Source organism: Erinaceus europaeus, chromosome 1 (assembly GCF_950295315.1).
Source record: "Erinaceus europaeus chromosome 1, mEriEur2.1, whole genome shotgun sequence".
Classification (NCBI taxonomy): Eukaryota; Metazoa; Chordata; class Mammalia; order Eulipotyphla; family Erinaceidae; genus Erinaceus; species Erinaceus europaeus.
In genome coordinates, this window is record NC_080162.1 from 118,298,247 (window position 1) to 118,316,864 (window position 18,618).

An 18,618-nucleotide genomic window follows, 5' to 3' on the forward strand; every position below is an offset into this window, starting at 1 on the left:
TTTCACAGATTTAACATTGGTCAGTAATAAACACTATTTAAATTTTGGGGTTACAGTTTCACAGTACAATGTGTGCATGCTTCCACCACACATTACAAAGGTCTAGTGCAATTACACTATCCAACTGTCCATTTTATCTTCCTCTTCTCCTCTAGTAACTACCATATTAAAAACAGAAAGATACATATTATCTACTTACTAGTTATTAGACAGAGACAGAGGAATATTGAGAGAAGGGGAGACAGAGAGGGACAAAGAGAGACACCTGCAGCACTGCTTCACTGATTGTGAAGCTTTCTTCCTGCAGGTGGGGAGGAGCTTAAACCTGGATCCTTGCACACAGCAAGGCGCGTTCAACCAGGTGCACAAGCTTTTTTTTTTTTTTTTTTCCCCTTACCAGGGCTTTGCTGGGGCTAGGTGCCTGTGCAATGAATCTCTTAGTAGCCATTTCCCTTTTATTTTATTTACATATATATTTTTTCTTAGATAAGTAACTGAGCGGGGAGAGACAAAGACAGACACCTGCAGAGCTGCCTCACCATTCATGAAGTTTCCCTCCTGTAGGTGGCGAGCGGGGATTCTAATCTGGAACCTTGTGCATAGTAACTGGTGCAAACTATTGAACTACTTTTTGGCCCCTATAATTATCATAGTTTTCATTTTATTCTTCTGAAATAATTTCATTGAGTAGAAAGGCCATCCCTTAATTTTATTCTTGATATTTACTGTTCATTTTTTTATATTTATTTATTTATTGGACAGAGACAGCCAGAAATTGAGAGGGAAGAGGATGATAGAAAGGGAAGCAGACAGAGAGAGAGACACCTGCAGCCCTGCTTCACCATTCGCAAAGCTTTACCCATGCAGGTGGGGACTGGGGGCTTGAACCCAGGTCCTCGAGCACTATGACATGTACATTCAACCAGGTGTGCCAACACCAGGCCCCTTCACTGTTCGTTTGACTGCCTAATTTCATATACTTATTTATTAACACTTAAAAATATATTCCCAGGGGCTGGGTGGTAGTGCACAGGGTTAAGTGCATATAGTGCAAAGCACAAGGACCCTCGCAAGGATCCTCGTTCAAGCCCTCAGCTCCCCACCAGCAGGGGGTTGCCTCACAAACAGTGAAGCAGGTCTGCAGGTGTTTATCTTTCTCTCTCCCTCTCTATTTTCCCCACCCATTTCAATTTCTCTTAGTCCTATCTAAATAAGTTAAAAAACCCTAAAATTATATTCCCTATAACAATAATAATAATCACAACAATAATAAAACAAGGTCAACAAAAATGAAAAAAAAAAGCCTCCAGGAGCAGTGGATTTGTGGTGCAGGCACCAAACCCCAGCAATAATCCTGGAGGCAAAATAAAATGTATTCACATTAAAGATATTAATTTAATTTTAAGAGGTGGAAGAGAGAATTTGGTTGTATATTTTCCTTCTTTTTTTCTCTTTCAGAATTTGTTTTTTTAATAATAAATAAAGCTAATTTATTTGAAAGTCAGGTATTGATAGCTTTACTGTATGGAATACAACCTGAGGTGAAAAATGGCTTATGAGTGGCTGAAGGTACTGTACCTGAACCCACAGGAGAGGTGTGGAACCTTCCTCCTTCAGGCTCTTACACAGATGTGTACATGCGATAGGAGAGGTACTTTTAAAGCAGTGAGGATGCAGGCATAAGAGGAGTGGAAGAGGGCTTACAAGATGAACAAAGTTTATCTGTTTTGGTATAAAAAGTATGGAAGACAGTATTTACATATAGTTTAAAAAGTTCTGGGAGGTCAATGCAACGAGTACCACCTCAGCACGCTTCATTGCAGACTGTGTCCACAGACATCAGGCTGGAATGTCAACCCTTCAGCCTCATTACTCGGGTGAGACCTTTCCTTTCATAGGATTCTCTAATTCCATTCCAGGAGGTTCACTTCCTAACAAAGACCCAGAACCCAGGTCCTATGAGATACAGCATATGTTCACATGTATCCATAAATTAGGGCAAAATACATACCTGAAAGCGAAAGTACACAATAGTCTGTAGTCAGTCAGTATAAAGTTATTAATGAAATAGTATTTACTTAGACTTAGATACCCTCCTCACCTACTTCCTATTACAGTTCTCTCACTCACTCAAAAGTTAGCCTCATCAAAGCAAGGACTGCAAAAGCTGAATAAGGGCAAGAGACTGGCATACTTTAATCATGACTCTTTAGTCACTATCAGGCCATCCCATCAGCTGGGGCCCTAATCGGGGAGCCCAAACAGACATAATAGGCCTAGAGATCCCCAAACAGACATAATAGGCCTACACCTCAAATAAATCCCTCTCTCCATTGTTACTGGTCATCTCTATCAGGAACAACACAACAGACCCCTTTGTGGGCCCCCATTGGACCTTGCCCTCAACCTGGATCAACAATGGTAGAGAATGTTCCATCCTCCGAAGGGAGGCTGGACAGTATACTCTATGCTACACCTGAGGAAGATGGGTAGTGATACTGGGTCAGGTTGGAACATTCCTAGTTATGACCACAGTATGTGAGCTCAGATCTACAGGGATGCAGAGGTCACATAGGCTCCTAAGCTGAATATGGGTCCCAGATTACATCAAATCAGTGGGGTTTACAATCAACAATATTTATACACCCTTCCCATAATTTGGGAGCTACTTTTTTCCCTGATCCAACTTTCTGGTCCTTCTACCAGCCATGACATCATCTCCCCAGACAATAAGTAGGATCCACCTGCATATCAGATTTCAGGCTCAGGCAAACAAAACAACAACAACAACAAAAAACTAGTATAGCCACAGGCCCTTTGGAATATAATTAAAATATGCCTACTAGCTATCTATAAAATGAAGACCCCCCCCCCCAACTCTTCATCTGCACTATTCCAGCCTTTAGGTCCATGATTGGTCAATCATTTGTTTGGCTTTGTATGTTAACTCTCTTTTCAACCACCAGGTTCCAGATGCTAGCATGATGCCAACCAGACTTCCCTGGACAGACACCCTGGACAGACAACCCCACCAACGTGTCCTGGACCTCCGCTTCCCCAGATCCCTTCCCCAATAGGGAAAGAGAGAGACAGGCTGGGAGTACAGATCGATCTGTCAATGCTCATGTTCAGCGAGGAAGCAACTACAGAATCCAGACCTTCCACCTTCTGCATCCCACAATGACCTTGGGTCCATACTCCCAGAGGGTTAAAGAATAGGAAAGCTATCAGGGTATAGGGTGGGATATGGAGATCTGGTGGTTGGAATTGTGTGAAGTTGTACCCTTGTACTCTTATCCTATGGTTTAGTCACTGTTTCCTTTTTATAAATAAGAAATGAGAAAAAAAAAAGTTCTGGGAGGGTAGGGGGATATAGTATAATGTTTATGCAAAAGGACTTTCATGCTTGAGGTCCCAAAAGTCCCAGGTTCTTTTTTTAAATTTTGATCAGGGTCATCACTGAGGTTCGAAGCCTGCATCCACCTCTCCTAGCAGCCACTTTTTTTTTTTTTTTCCCCTTTTCCTACTTTCTTCTTTCATTTGATAGGATGAAGTGGAGGTGGAGGGAGACAAGGAAAGGGAGAAACCTGCAGCAAAGTTTCACCACTTGTGAACCCCCCATCACACACACCCCCAACTGCAGGAGCGGAACTGGAACTTGAACCTGGGTCCTTGCACACTACAATAATGTGTATGTACACTCAGTGCAACACCACCTGGTCCCAAGATTATACTGATATTCTTAAATACTAAGAAAAAAGTATTAATGAACTCTAAAGAGTTCATTTTAGAAAATTTTCATCAAAATAAATCTTTTAAATAAGTAAATCAATATTTTAAAATTTTCTTTATTTATTGCCTTTTGTTGTCCTTTTTTTTTTTTTTTAATTTAAGAAAGGATTAACAAAACCATAAGGTAGGAGGGGTACAACTCCACACAATTCCCACCGCCCAATCTCCATATCCCACCCCCTCCCCAGTAGCTTTCCCATTCTTTATCCCTCTGGGAGTATGGACCCAGGGTCATTGTGGGTTGCAGAAGGTAGAAGGTCTGGCTTCTGTAATTGCTTCCCCGCTGAACATGGGCGTTGACTGGTCGGTCCATACTCCCAGTCTGCCTCTCTCTTTCCCTAGTAGGGTGGGTCTCTGGGGAAGCTGAGCTCCAGGACACATTGGTGGGGTCTTCAATCCAGGGAAGCCTGGCCGGCATCCTGATGACACCTGGAACCTGGTTGTTGTCCTTGTTTTATTGTGTAGTTATTATTGTTGTTGTTACTGATATCATTGGATAGGACAGAGAGAAATGAAAAGAGGAGGGGAATACAGAGATGGGGAGAGAAAGACAGACACCTGCAGAACTGTTTCACCACATGTGAAGCGACTCCCCTGCAGGTGGGGAACCAGGGGCTTGAACCAGGATCCTTATGCCAGTCCTTGTGCTTTGCGCCACCTGTGCTTAACCTGTTGCGCTACTGCTCAACTCCCGAAAATCAGTATTTTGGAAACTAACATGTAAGTAAATCAGTATTTTGGAAACTAACATGGAATGTCTAGTTCCTCAATGTCTAGCACATAAAGCATGCAAAATAAAATAAAATAAAAAAAAAGAACGAATGAAAAGCAGAGAAAGGAATTGCTTCACATACATAAGGATCCTTTAGGAATCAATTATAAAATTTTATTAATTTTAAATAAATGTAAAATAAGCATAGCATATGAGGGATTCTACTATATTACCACTAGCATTCCTAGAACCTTGCACAGGATGTAATCTATAGAATAGTAAATTAACAGTCTTTCCCATTTTAAATTAAAGAGTATGTAAAAGGCAAGTAACATCATAAACACATTACAGCATATACATACACTGAGGGTAGGTTATAGGTACTTAATTTTCAGTGAAACCTAAAATAGTTTTTGCTGATTACAATGACAATTTTTGTTAAATATCTGATATACTAACGGGAATTTTGAAAGTTTATACTATCATGCCCAGAGACATCAGTTTATTTTTCTTTTTTTTACAACTGTGATCCATTATATTGTACCTGAAAGCAGTTCTCAGAAAGACTTCTTTAAAGTAATATAATTTATTTTTTTTTTGGTAAAAGTAATATGAAGATACCATTTGTTTGTGCCAAATGAAGTGCATCTTTACTGTCTTCTAGATTTCCACCTGTAATCATAAACTGAAACAGAAAGAGATAAAATAGGCTGACTTTAAATGGAGATCAACAGTAGTTTTCTAAGCATGCCTACTTATTTTCTTCCCCAGAATGTCTTTTTTCCCCCTTTTTTTCTTTTTATTAATGAGAAAGATAGGAGAGAGAAAAAAAGCAAAAAACAAAACAAAACAAACAAAAAACCCCACATATTACTCTGGTACAATGGCTACCACAAATTGAATTCAGAATCTCATGCTTGAGGGTCCAGTACTTTATTGTGTAGATAAAGAATGTCTTTGTGAAGAATGTCGTTCTCTCATTGCCTGTCACACATCTCCCCTTCCTTAATATTCTGCTTAATCACCATCCCTAAATAATTATATTTAACTACACACACACACACACACATACACACACATACACACAATGAATTTTAGTAAGGAGTGACAAATTAAACTGTATCTACATGTCTGTTTTCCATATTAGAATGTTTCTTTTCTTTTTTCCTCCAGGGTTATTGTTGGGGCTCAATTCCTGCACTACAAATCCACTGCTCCTGGTGGACATTTTTTCGTTATTACTGCTGTTGTTGAATAGGACAGAGAGGAATTGAGAGGGGAGGGGAAGAGGGGAGGGGAGAAAGACAGACACCTTTAGACCTGCTTCACTGCTTGTGAAGTGACCCCCCTGCGATGCGGAGCCAAGCTTGAACCAGAATCCTTGCGCTTTGCACCTTATATGCTTAACCTGTTGAGCTACCATCCAGTCCTCTAGACTGTTTCTTGACAAGAGATCATGTGTTAAGAAAATTGAATAACTAGAGACTTCCACATTTAGAATCTGGTTCCTATAAATCAGTAATTCAATAGTATTGATTAATTCTGCGGTTCTCAAAGTATGGTACTATGATGTCTAGGGGACATATAAGATTTCAATTATTTTCATAATAATACTAGACAGTATTGTTATTTTCATTTCCATTCTGTCTCTTCACTCACTTTATAAGTTACTCCAGAGATTTATCGTACCATAACAGTCTTCTATTAGACTGAGGTTAAGGAAATTATTAAAAAGTAAAACAACCTTATTCATTTAGAAAAGTATTTTCTTAAAATATGCTAAGTATGGCTTATTATTTAAAAAAGAATTAACAGGTTATTTTCCTCAACATTAATTCCTAATACAGTATGTATCAATAAGGAAAATCCACATAAGAGTTTATTAGAGTCCTTTAATAGTAGTAAAGAAAGATATGAAAAGGTTTTGAGATGAGGAAGTTTGAATAACAGTTCAATGTCTATTGCTGAATTCTTTATAGGTAAATTCATAGCGCTTGGGAAAGCAGCATACTTCTACAGAGACAGTCATTAGAATCTCCCCAGTGGTTAGAACACAAGATTACCTTTGCTAATCTAGAGACTTATGGAGATGGATGACTAAAGCAGTGCTTCAACAATGCACACTCTTCTAAAGAAGTTATTGGAGCATTCTAATGTATACTTCTCAAGTGTACTTTACAAAGTGAAGAATTCACTCTTGGTACACATCTAATGAGGAAAAGCTATGAAATATAGGAGCAAGTGCAAATGATAAACAGACATTTTAACATACTATATTAAACTTCTACCACTATAGCTATAGATATTCAAGAAATACATAATCAATTTTTGAGTTACTTGTAATAGAACAGAATTAAGCTATTAACAAAAATAGTGGGAAACAGTGTCATGAACTTGAATAAAACACTATCAAATGAACTAGCTGAAGGTTTTTTTTTATTACATCTGTAAGTTTAATTAGTTAATATGCCTTGTGCACATAAAAAGAAAACATCTCATCTTCAAAAGAAAATATTAGGGAAACTGTCTTGTTTAGCAAGACTAGTGTTTTAGCACAAGACTGGCTGCCTATATCCAATACTTTCTAATCATGTCTATCTTTAATCTGCAACTTTTCCAAACAGAACAAAAAAATTAAGAGTAAGACCAGTGGGTACAATTCCCCTTCCAGTTTAAGTAGTAGTAATGATGGTGTTATGGCAATAGAATTTAGATGGCTTCCATGATAAACATAATAAATGCTACTTATGCTTCATAAAAAAAAAAAAAAACCAAGCACAATACCAACGCCACTTTTTATTTAATTCTTAAACAACCTACTTACTAGGTTAGATATGGATAGTAATGAATATGGATAAAAAATTGAAATCCAGGAAAACAAAACAGATTATAAAACTATATGGTAAAGAACTACACATGAGATGCCACTTAAACTGCTGTGAATAATGATATTTTATTAACATGTTAATCTTATATATTGACAATATATACCCCAAAATACCAAGTGAGGAACTGGCAATCTTATCCTATTCTGCAGTATTTTAACTATTTAAACAAATAAATAAAAATCTCAAGAGTAACAAAAACTAAATGTTAGAGATTTATTCCTAAATATTTGATTGATTTTGCTGCTATAGTAAATGGGGTCATTTTCTGAATTTTTTCATAGCAGCACAGTTTGTAATAGCCCAGACTTGGAAGCCACCTGGGTGTCTAACAACAGATGAGTGGCTGAGAAAGTTATGGCATACACATACACACACACACACACGCACACAGGAGTATTACTCAGCTATTAAGAATACTTAAGTCACCTTCCTCATCTCATCTTGGATGGAGCTTGAAGGAATCATGTTAAGTGAGATAAGCCAGAAAAAGAAAGGTGAATATGGGATGATCCCACTCACAGACAGGATTTAAAGAGGGGAAACACAAAGTAAAACGAGGACTGGGTTTGGTACACTGCACCAAAGCAAAAGACTTTGGAGAAGGAGGGTATGAAGGGAGTTCAGGGTGACAAGGGAGGGACCTTTGGGGTCCTGGTGCACCTAGCACTGTGAAATGATAAATTTTACCCATGTGTCAAAAACTATACTATAAATCATTAACCCTCCAATTAAAAACAAAACACTAAATGTTACCTTTTTCACACCAATCTGGACAGCTCTCTGTATTACATCCTGTAAATCACCTGTAAAAGATGTCAACATTAAGAAAACCCAGCAAATAAAATTTTACTTATCTGTAATTTAGTTATCACTTAGATAAAAAGAAACACTCAGTTTCTTTTTTTTTTTTTTTTTTAAATAATACTTATTTCCTTTTTGTTGCCCTTGTTTTTATTGTTGTTGTAGTTATTATTGTTATTGTTATGGATGTCGTTGGATAGGATAGACAGAAATTGAGAGGAGGGGAAGTCAGAGACGGTGAGTGAAAGAGACACCTGCAGACCTGCTTCACCGCCCGTGAAGCGACTCCCCTGCAGGTGGGGAGCAGGGAGCTGGAACCCGAATCCTTACGCTGGTCCTTGCTGCTTTGCGCCACGTGTGCTTTACCTGCTGTGCTACTGCCTGACTCCCGAAACACTCAGTTTCTAAGTCAAAATCAAGTCAATAATATTTGAGGAGTACTTTTCATAGTAACAGAGCTAGTCACAACCTCTAAAAAATAAAGTAAAAGTGATAAAAATTAGGAGGTCCAAAGTAAAGATGGATTCATTAATTACAATTTAAATAATTTAATTTTGAAACTTGCTGGATAAATAATACACATTTATATATTTTAAACAACTTAAAAAATATTTATTTATTTATTTATTCCCTTTTAGTGCCCTTGTGGTTTTATTGTTGTAGTTATTATTGATGTCGTTGTTGGATAGGACAGAGAGAAATGGAGAGAGGAGGGGAAGACAGAGGGGGGAGAGAAAGATAAACACCTGCAGACCTGCTTCACCGCCTGTGTAGTGACTCCCCTGCAGGTGGGGAGAAGGGTCTCCAACCAGGATCTTTATGCCGGTCCTTGGCTTTAAGCCACATGCACTTAACCTGCTGCGCTACCACCCAATTCCCAAACATCTTTTTTTTATTGGATAGATAGAGGTAGAGAGAGAGAAATTGAGAGGGGTGGGAAAGATAGGGAGAAAGAGAGCTTACTGCTTGTGAAGATCTCTCCCTGCAGGTGGCAACCAGAGGCTTGAACCTAGTTCTTTGCACACGTGTATTCAACCAGGTGCACCACTGTCCAATCATATATATATGGTTTATATTTTTTGTCTTTATATATACTCATGGATTTATTTGATAGGGCAGAAATTCAAAAGGGAAAGGGCAACAGAAGGAGAGTGAAAGCGATACCTATAGCACTGCATTATCACTAGTGAAGCTGGTAGGTGGGGGAACAGGGGGCTTGAATCTGGATCTTTGCACATTGTAACATATGCACTCAACCAGGCACTATGTTTTTCCAAACAGGCATTTACAGAGTAAATCTAGAATGTCTTTTAAAAACTGACATCTTCTTGTAAATTTCTGCTAATGTTGCATTTCTTCTATTACTATTGTCATTTCGGAAAGATATATATACATATATATATATATATATCTTTTTGTTCTGATAATTATTACCGTTTGCAGAGTTTATTGTTAAATAGTGGTAAATTTTTGGGAAAATCAACAGTAAATTAGTACACTCTGAGAAGGCTGAGATAAATAGTGAAACTAAATAATTATATCATTAAAATTGTCATTAATTTCATATTTATGCATCACTTGTAAATATAATTATAATGCAATTAGTATTACTTCTAAAATGGTGAAACTTTAGACAAAAAAAATACTCTCAGTGAGCTTAAATGAAGACAAAACTAAGCAGTTTTTAATATAATGAACTATAGTAAAATACCAATACTGATCATAATAAAATTTAACTCACAAACACATATACAAAAGCACAACTATTATGTGCTACAAAAGCACAACATCTATAAGTGCTATAACAGCAAGAAAAGTAGAATGTAATTTATTTAATAATACCCTATAAGCAACACATTAATGACATCATCTGTACCTGTAAATTAAGTAGAAAAGGTAAGTTTTAAGATCAGGCATATGAGAGATGATTATGCTTAGTGAAATAAGCAGGATGAAAGAGAACTACCGGATGGTTTCAGTCACATGTGGCATTTATAAATGAAATACAAGAACTTACAAAAGAAAAGAGAAAAGAAAACAAACTATTTCTTAAGACTTTGAAAACTATGGTGCTTATCTGTTATCTCTAGGCGGGAGGATGGAGACACAGCATTGGTGGTAGGTTCAGTGTGGAACTATACCCTGTAATCTTATAATCTTGAAACCTACTATTAATCAAAAAATTGAAGAAAATAAAAGACCAGGTTTATGAAAACTAGATTTTTTTCTTTCAAATGGCATCAAACACTCTATATTTAGAGCTTTCACTTAGCATCTCTTCAAAGCACTGTAAGATTAACATCTGATTTAATGTGTTGAAACGTGCAATTGCATATTACCCCGTAACACAAAAATAAAATTTTCCTTCTAAGTAATAAATATAGTCACTTTCTTTTCTTTTTTTGTTTTCCTCTAGGTTTATCACTGGGGCTCAGGTCCTTGTGTTTCACATTATGTGCACTTAACCCTTGTGTGCTACCACCCGACCCCTATACATCATTTTCTGATGCAGTACTCATAGGCGAAACTACTGGAGAAATCTACTTCCAAAGCCTGCTTACTCATCTCAGCTAATAAAACAAGTCTTCCAAATGAGCTTGATAAGCCATTTTGCTTTGGTTAAGTTTTCCACCAACTTTTGTGGTACTACTATTTACTTCCACTTATTTTGACACATGCCTGGAAATGATCTAAAAAAAACTAATAAAATTGAAGTTAATCTCAAAGTTATTTTAGAATTATGTAAACTACGGCTTACTTACTTATAAGTAATTAAACATCTAGTACCGTTTGACTTTTGTACATACAGTCACTGTGTTTTATATTCGAAATTACAAACTTGTACAAGTAGGGAGGGTTTAATTAACACCTGTGATAATAGAAGGTCTGTTAATGTAATTCACCAAGTGTTTCCTTAGATGATTGTTTTATCTAAGATGTCTAAGTACTTTAATATTTCAACTGTAACAGTAATTATACTTTTCATTTGAAGACAGAAAATTTCTCTTCACAAAGATTTACCTTAATAAAAGAAACATTTACCTTGATGCTTTTGAACCCCTCTATAAATTCCTCTAAACACAGGATCTGTCAAGTTGATACCTATATCTGTGAAAAGCAAAAACAAAGTTAATCAACCGGAATCTTTATTTGAAACTTTCATTTTTTGAATGTATAAGACTAGTTGTCTCAGGGCACAATTTCACATCTCCTCAAAGTGCCACCTCCCTCCATCTTAGGGTGCTGACTTCCCCACCCTCTTTTAGGCTTCTGCATCAGTAAATTCAGAACTACAGGCATAGAACAGAACTTTACTTGTCTCACCCTCTCTTTTTCCTTGCTTTGTTTCTAACATGTGCACTCAACACCAGGTGTGCCACCAGCTAGCCCTCCCTTACTTTGTTTCTTAAATTCCATGAGTATGGTCATCCAGTTTCTTCCTCCCCCTGCCCATCTATTCATTCTCATTCTCTCTCCCTCTCCCTCTCCCTCTCCCTCTCCCTCTCTCCCCTGGGCACCAAGGCTGAGTAGTGCTCTGGTCCTCCTGCTAGCCTTCTATTTCATGCTCTCTCATAATAAATAAATCTTTATAAAAAAATCTTTCAACACAATAGGGATAGGAGTGACATGATCTTAACAGAGTAAAGGCTATGAATGAGAAATCTACAGCTATCATCATACTTAATGGTGAAAAACTGAAAGCTTTCCTTTTGTGGCTGGGAAGGAGACAAGGGTATCCAGTCTCAACATTATTAACACAGTATTAGAATTCATAGATGTCATAATTGGGCAAGAAATGAAACAAAGAAGGAAAGAGTCCACATTGAACAAGAAATAAAACTTTCACTTTTTGCAAATGACATGATAATGTATACAGAGATACAGAAGATTCTATTAAAATGTTTTCAGAAACAACAATCAATACAGTAGAGTGACAAACTACAAACTTAATATACAGAATCCTGTGGCATTTCTATATGCAAATAGAGCTAGAAGAGAAAGAAATAATAAAAAAGTTTTGCTATCTACAATCATACCCAAGATAATTAAATACTTCAGAACAAACAGCAAAGGCAATAAAAGATTTGTACCACACAAACTATTAGCCACTGTTAAAAGAAATAGTTGAGACTTCTACTTTAAGTCTTCCTAATACATTTTTTCTATTTTAAGTCTTCCTAATAAATTTTTCATTCACTCAAAGAACACTTCAATATCTATGCTTTGTCAATACTTGGTTAGATATCTGTGGTACAAGCATGCATAGAATTCCTCCTCTCAAGAAACTGCAGACAATTAAGAACTATTACAAATGCAGTGGCTTATTAACACTGAGACTACAGGACACAGAAGAGGAACACCCACTCAATCTGGTAGTCTTTAACAAGGAAGGGTTTTTTTGTTTGTTTGTTTTTTTTTAGATTTTATTTATTTATGAGAAAGATAAGAGGAGAGAAAGAACCAGACATCACTCTGGTACATGTGTTGCCATGGGTTGAACTCAGGACCTCATGCTTGAGAGTCCAGTGCCTTAAGCCACAGCGCCACCTTCTGGACCACGTTTTTGTTTGTTTTTTTTTTTTTTTAAAAGAAATAAAACCTAGGGGCTTCTGCTGCCCTGGGTAGAGTACACACATTACGCTGCATGAGGACTGAGATTCAAGTCCCCAGTTCCCACTTATGTGTGTGTCTGTGGGGGGAGGGGGAGGTTTATCTTCAAAAAAGGGCAGGAACAGCTATTCTCATATCTGACACGATAGACTTTAAAATAGATAAGATTAAAAAAGATAGAAATGGACACTACTTAATGCTCAGAGGATCAGTCAATCAAGAGGACTTAACAATTATTGACATCTATGCACCCAATGAGAAGCCATCTAAATACATCAAACTTCTACTGAAAGACCTACAGCAATATATTAACAGCAATACAATCATAGTAGGGGACTTCAACACCCCACTCTCTCAGCTTGACAGATCATCCAGGCAGAAAATCAATAGACATAAGGGTGCTAAATGAGGAGATAGATAAACTAGAACTATTGGACATTTTCAGAGTCATTCATCCCAAGAAACTGGAATACACATTTTACTCAAATCCACATGGGTCATTCTCAAGGATAGACCATATGTTAGGCCACAAAGATAGCATCAGAAAATTCAAGAGCATTGAAATTATCCCAAGCATCTTCTCAGACCACAGTGGAATTAAACTAACACTTAACAATCAACAAGACTAGTAATAGTCCCAAAATGTGGAAGCTCAACAGTACACTTCTTAACAACTTCGGGGTCAAAAGGAAATAAAGGAAGAAATCAAAATGTTTTGAGAGTTCAATGAAAATGAAGACACAAGCTATCAAAATGTTTGGGACACAGCTAAGGCAGTACTAAGAGGGAAGTTCATAGCTATACAAGCACACATTAGGAAACAAGAAAAGGCACAAATAAACAGCCTGATTGCACATCTTAAAGACCTAGAAGAAGAACAACAAAGGAACCCTAAAGCAACCAAAGGACAGAAATCACTAAAGTTAGGGCAGAAACAAATAACATTGAGAATAAGAAAACCATACAAAAGATCAACGAAAGTAAATGTTGGTTCTTTGAAAGAGTGAACAAAATTGACAAACCTTTAGCCAGACTCACAAAACAAAAAAGGGAGAAGACCCAAATAAATCAGATAGTAAATGAAAGAGGAGATATCACAACAGACACCACAGAAATTCAACATATCATGCAAAGCTTCTAGGAACAACTATATGCCACCAAGCTAGAGAACCTGTGAAATGGACGATTTCCTAGATACCTACCAACTTCCAAAACAAGTAAAGAGGAAGTAGATAACATGACCAAGCCCATCACAGCTAATGAAATTGAAACAGTTATCAAAAAATCTTCCCAAAAATAAAGTCCTGGACCAGATGGTTTTACAAATGAATTCTACAAAACCTTCAAAGAAGAAGTAATACCTCTACTTTTAAAAGTCTTCCAGAAGATTGAAGATCCTGGAATACTCCCTGCCAGCTTCTATGAAAGCAACATCACTATGATACCAAAAGCAGACAGGGACATAACCAAAAAAAAAAACTACAGACCAATATCTCTGATGCACATAGATGCTAAAATACTGAACAAAATTCTAGCCAACTGGATACAGCAGTATATCAAAAAGATTGTTCATCATGACCAAGTGGAGTTTATGACAGTGATGCAAGGTTGGTTTAATATATGTAAATCAATGTGATCCACCACATCAACAAAAGAAAGACCAAAAACCACATGGTCATATCAATAGATGCAGAGAAAGCCTTTGACAAAAATCCAACATCCCTTTATGATCAAAACACTACAAAAAATGGGAATAGATGGAAAATTCCTGAAGATAGTGGAGTCTGTATATAGCAAACCTACAGCCAACATCATACTCAATAGTGAAAAACTGGAAGCATTTCCCCTCAGATCAGATACTTGACTGGGATGCCCACTATCACCATTATTATTCAACATAGTGTTGGAAGTTCTTGCCTTCTTCTTCTTCTAGCGTTTGCCCATCTTCCGTAGCCAGTCAACAGCATCAGGTTGAGCCTGATGTAAAGTTTTGAGACCTCCTTTGAATCTGGAGAGGTGGCAGTCATTGACTATGTGGGTCATAGTCTGTCTGGAGCCGCAGGGGCAGTTCGGGTCGTCTCTGGCTCCCCAGCGATGGAACACAGCGGCGCACAGGCCAGTTCTTGCCATAGCAATCAGGCAGGAGGAGCAAGGAATTAAAGGGATACAGATTGGAAGAGAAGAAGTCAAACTCTCCCTATTTGCAGATGACATGATAGTATACACAGAAAAACCTAACGAATCCAGCAAGAACCTTTTGGAAATCATCAGGCAATACAGTAAGGTGTCAGGGTACAAAATTAACATTCAAAAGTCAGTGGCATTCCTTTATGCAAACACTAAGTTAGAAGAAGTTGAAATCCAGAAATCAATTCCTTTTACTATAGCAACAAAAACAACAAATATCTAGGAGTAAATCTAACCAAAGAAGTGAAAGACTTGTATAATGAAAATTATGAGTCACTACTCAAGGAAATTGAAAAAGACACAAAGACGTGGTAAGATATTCCATGTTCATGGGTTGGCAGAATTAACACCATCAAAATGAATATACTACCCAGAGCCATATACAAATTTAATGCTGTCCCCATCAAGATCCCAAGCACATTTTTTAGGAGAATAGAACAAATGTTACAAATGTTTATCTGGAACCAGTAAAGACCTAGAATTGCCAAAACAATCTTGAGAAAAAAGAATAGAACTGGAGGCATCACACTCCCAGATCTCAAATTGTATTATAGGGCCACTGTCATCAAAACTCCTTGGTACTGGAACATAAATAGACACACTGACCAGTGGAATAGAATTGAGAGCCCAGAAGTGAGCCCCCACATCTATGGATATCTAATCTTTGACAAAGGGGCCCAGACTATTACATGGGGAAAGCTGAGTCTCTTCAACAAATGGTGTTGGAAACAATGGGTTGAAACATGCAGAAGAATGAAACTGAATCACTGTATTTCAACGAATACAAAAGTAAATTCCAAGTGGATCAAGGACTTGGATGTTAGACCACAAACTATCAGATACTTAGAGAGGAAAATATTGGCAGAACTCTTTTCCGCATACATTTTAAAGACATTTTCAATGAAATGAATCCAATTACAAAGAAGACTAAGGCAAGTATAAACCTATGGGACTACATCAAATTAAAAAGCTTCTGCACAGCAAAAGAAACCACTACCCAAACCAAGAGACCCCTCACAGAATGGGAGAAGATCTTTACATGCCATACATCAGACAAGAGTTTAATAACTAACATATATAAAGAGCTTGCCAAATTCAACAAGACAACAAATAACCCCATCCAAAAATGGGGGAAGGACATGGACAGAATATTAACCACAGAAGAGATCCAAAAGGCTGAGAAACACATGAAAAAATGCCCCAAGTCTCTGATTGTCAGAGAAATGAAAATAAAGAATGAGATACCACTTCACTCCTGTGAGAATGTCATACATCAGAAAAGGTAACAGCAACAAATGCTGGAGAGGTTGTGGGGTCAAAGTAACCCTCCTGCACTGCTGGTGGCAATGTCAATTGGTCCAACCTCTGTGGAGAACAGTCTGGAGAACTCTCAGAAGGCTAGAAATGGACCTACCCTATGATCCTGCAATTCCTCTCCTGGGGATATATCCTAAGGAACCCAACACACCCATCCAAAAAGATCTGTGTACACATATGTTCTTGGCAGCACAATTTGTAATAGCCAAAACCTGGGTGCAATCCAGGTGTCCAACAACAGATGAGTGGCTGAGCAAGTTGTGGTATATATACACAATGGAATACTACTCAGCTGTAAAAAATGGTGACTTCACCGTTTTCAGCCGATCTTGGATGGACCTTGAAAAATTCATGTTAAGTGAAGTAAGTCAGAAACAGAAGGATGAATATGGGATGATCTCACTCTCAGGCAGAAGTTGAAAAACAAGATCAGGAAAAAAAACAAAACAAAACACAAGTAGAACCTGAAATGGAATTGGCGTATTGCACCAAAGTAAAAGACTCTGGGGTGGGTGGGTGGGGAGAATACAGGTCCAAGAAGGATGACATAGGACCTAGTGGGGGTTGTATTGCTATATGGAAAACTGGGAAATGTTATGCATGTACAAACTATTATATTTACTGTTGAATGTAAAACATTAATTCCCCAATAAAGAAATAATAAAAAAAAGAAATAAAACCTAGGGGCTTCTGGGTAGCTTCTGCTGCCCTGGGTACACACATTACCGTGCATGAGGACTGAGATTCAAGTCCCCAGTTCCCACCTGTGTGTGTGTGTGTGTGTGTGTGTGTGGGGGGGGGGTTATCTTCATGAGTATTGGAGCAGTGCTGCAGGTATCTCTCATTCGCTCTCTCTTTCTGTCTCTCATCTGTATGAAATAAAAATAATGTCCACCGGGAGCAGTGGACTAATTGAGACCTAGCAATAACTCAGGAAGGAGGGAAGGGAGGATGGCTGGAGGGAAGGGAGAGTGGGTTGGTTGATTCTTCAATTGAATTGAGAAGATGAATAAGGAATTAAATATAGAAGAGGGGAAACTACAGAGGATAGAGTAGGAGCAATCTCTTACTAAAAAGTGAAGTAGGAAACAAAGCCAGTAAATTTAGCATGTGGACTTTAGGATATAAATTTTCAAAATCAACTGAGCACGAGTTTTAAGTTTAGCCTATAAAATTTCTTTCATGTCCTTGCTTCACCCCTGAGGTGGATTAGTGCAGATTAACGGCTGAGGCTAATTCCAAGTGATACCACTTTCTCTTACAAGCTTCTTGCATGGAACCTATTAGGCCCTACGTCAAGAATTCTATAGTCAACGTTGGAATCAAGAAAGCCCTGGGTTTTAGGGTATCCTGCGCTGGTTCAGTCACCACCCCCCAAAAAAGATTTATTAATAAGTGAGGGGAAGTGAGAGAACCACAGCCATCACTCTGCCACATGTGATGCCAAGGATCAAACTTGAGAGTTCAACACTTTAACCACTGTGCCACTTCCCTGCCCTCATCAGTCACCAATTTTTCACCCCCTCCATTTTGCCTCCAGGGTTATCACTGGGGCTCGGTGCGGGCAAAACGAATCCACGGCTCCTGGCGGCCATTTCTTTCTATTTTACTGGATAGGACACAGAGAGAAACTGAGAGAGAAGAAAGGACGAAGAAGGAAGGGCGGGGAGAGAGAGAGAGGGAGAAAATAGACACCTGCAGACCTGCTTCACCCGCTTGTGAAGCGCCCCCCCTCCCCTGCAGGTGGCTCAAACCGGGATCCTTGTGCTTAGTACTACGTGCACTTAATCGGGTGCGCCACCACCTGGTCCCCCAGCTTCTCCCCTTCTTTAAACTGCAAATATCTCTTGTGATCTACAGGACTTGGTCTTCTTTCTGGCATATGGTTTGCCTAAAGCATATTCCCCACTCAGCTGCTTTTATCTTTGGATGAATAGGATGCGTACCCCACTGAACACAACATACACATGACAGAAACCTACACCCGACTGAGCTCCTGAGTATTTACAAAGGAGCGATCCCTGAAACCAGCACCTAGCCGGGAAAGCAGCACTATCCGCCCCCAGAGCCTTCTTGTTCGCTTTTCTCCTGAGAGTTCCTTCAGAAAAGCAGGTAAGTTCCAGTCCCAGGCCCTCCTCCAGTCCCGACGAACGAAGCCTGAGCCAGCGAGTAAAGGCTAAGGACCAAAAAATAAGACACTTCTCACCGATGAACTTGAAAGGACTCATGACTGGAAATGGAACAGCTACTCCTCGGAGGGGCCAGAAGCGGAAGTGACGCACCACTCGCACCGCCCTTCCAGTTGTCCCG

The 18,618-nt window shown here is 38.4% G+C and overlaps 1 protein-coding gene across 4 annotated transcripts in view; it reads right to left on the bottom strand.

The window, feature by feature from the left end:
- The window catches only part of TATDN1 (TatD DNase domain containing 1), a 60,329-nt gene extending 41,736 nt beyond the window's left edge, over positions 1–18,593 (bottom strand). The window contains exons 1-4 of one of the 4 annotated variants that reach the window (XM_007520788.3): positions 18,515–18,593; positions 11,236–11,301; positions 8,146–8,195; positions 5,126–5,189 (exon numbers count right to left, since the gene is read on the bottom strand). In XM_007520788.3, coding sequence (XP_007520850.2) covers positions 5,126–5,189; positions 8,146–8,195; positions 11,236–11,301; positions 18,515–18,536 — 202 coding nt within the window. In that variant the 5' untranslated portion in view covers positions 18,537–18,593. The other 3 variants (XM_016187159.2, XM_060195195.1, XM_060195189.1) reach the window with 3 other exon arrangements.
- Positions 18,594–18,618: the final 25 nt, after the last annotated feature.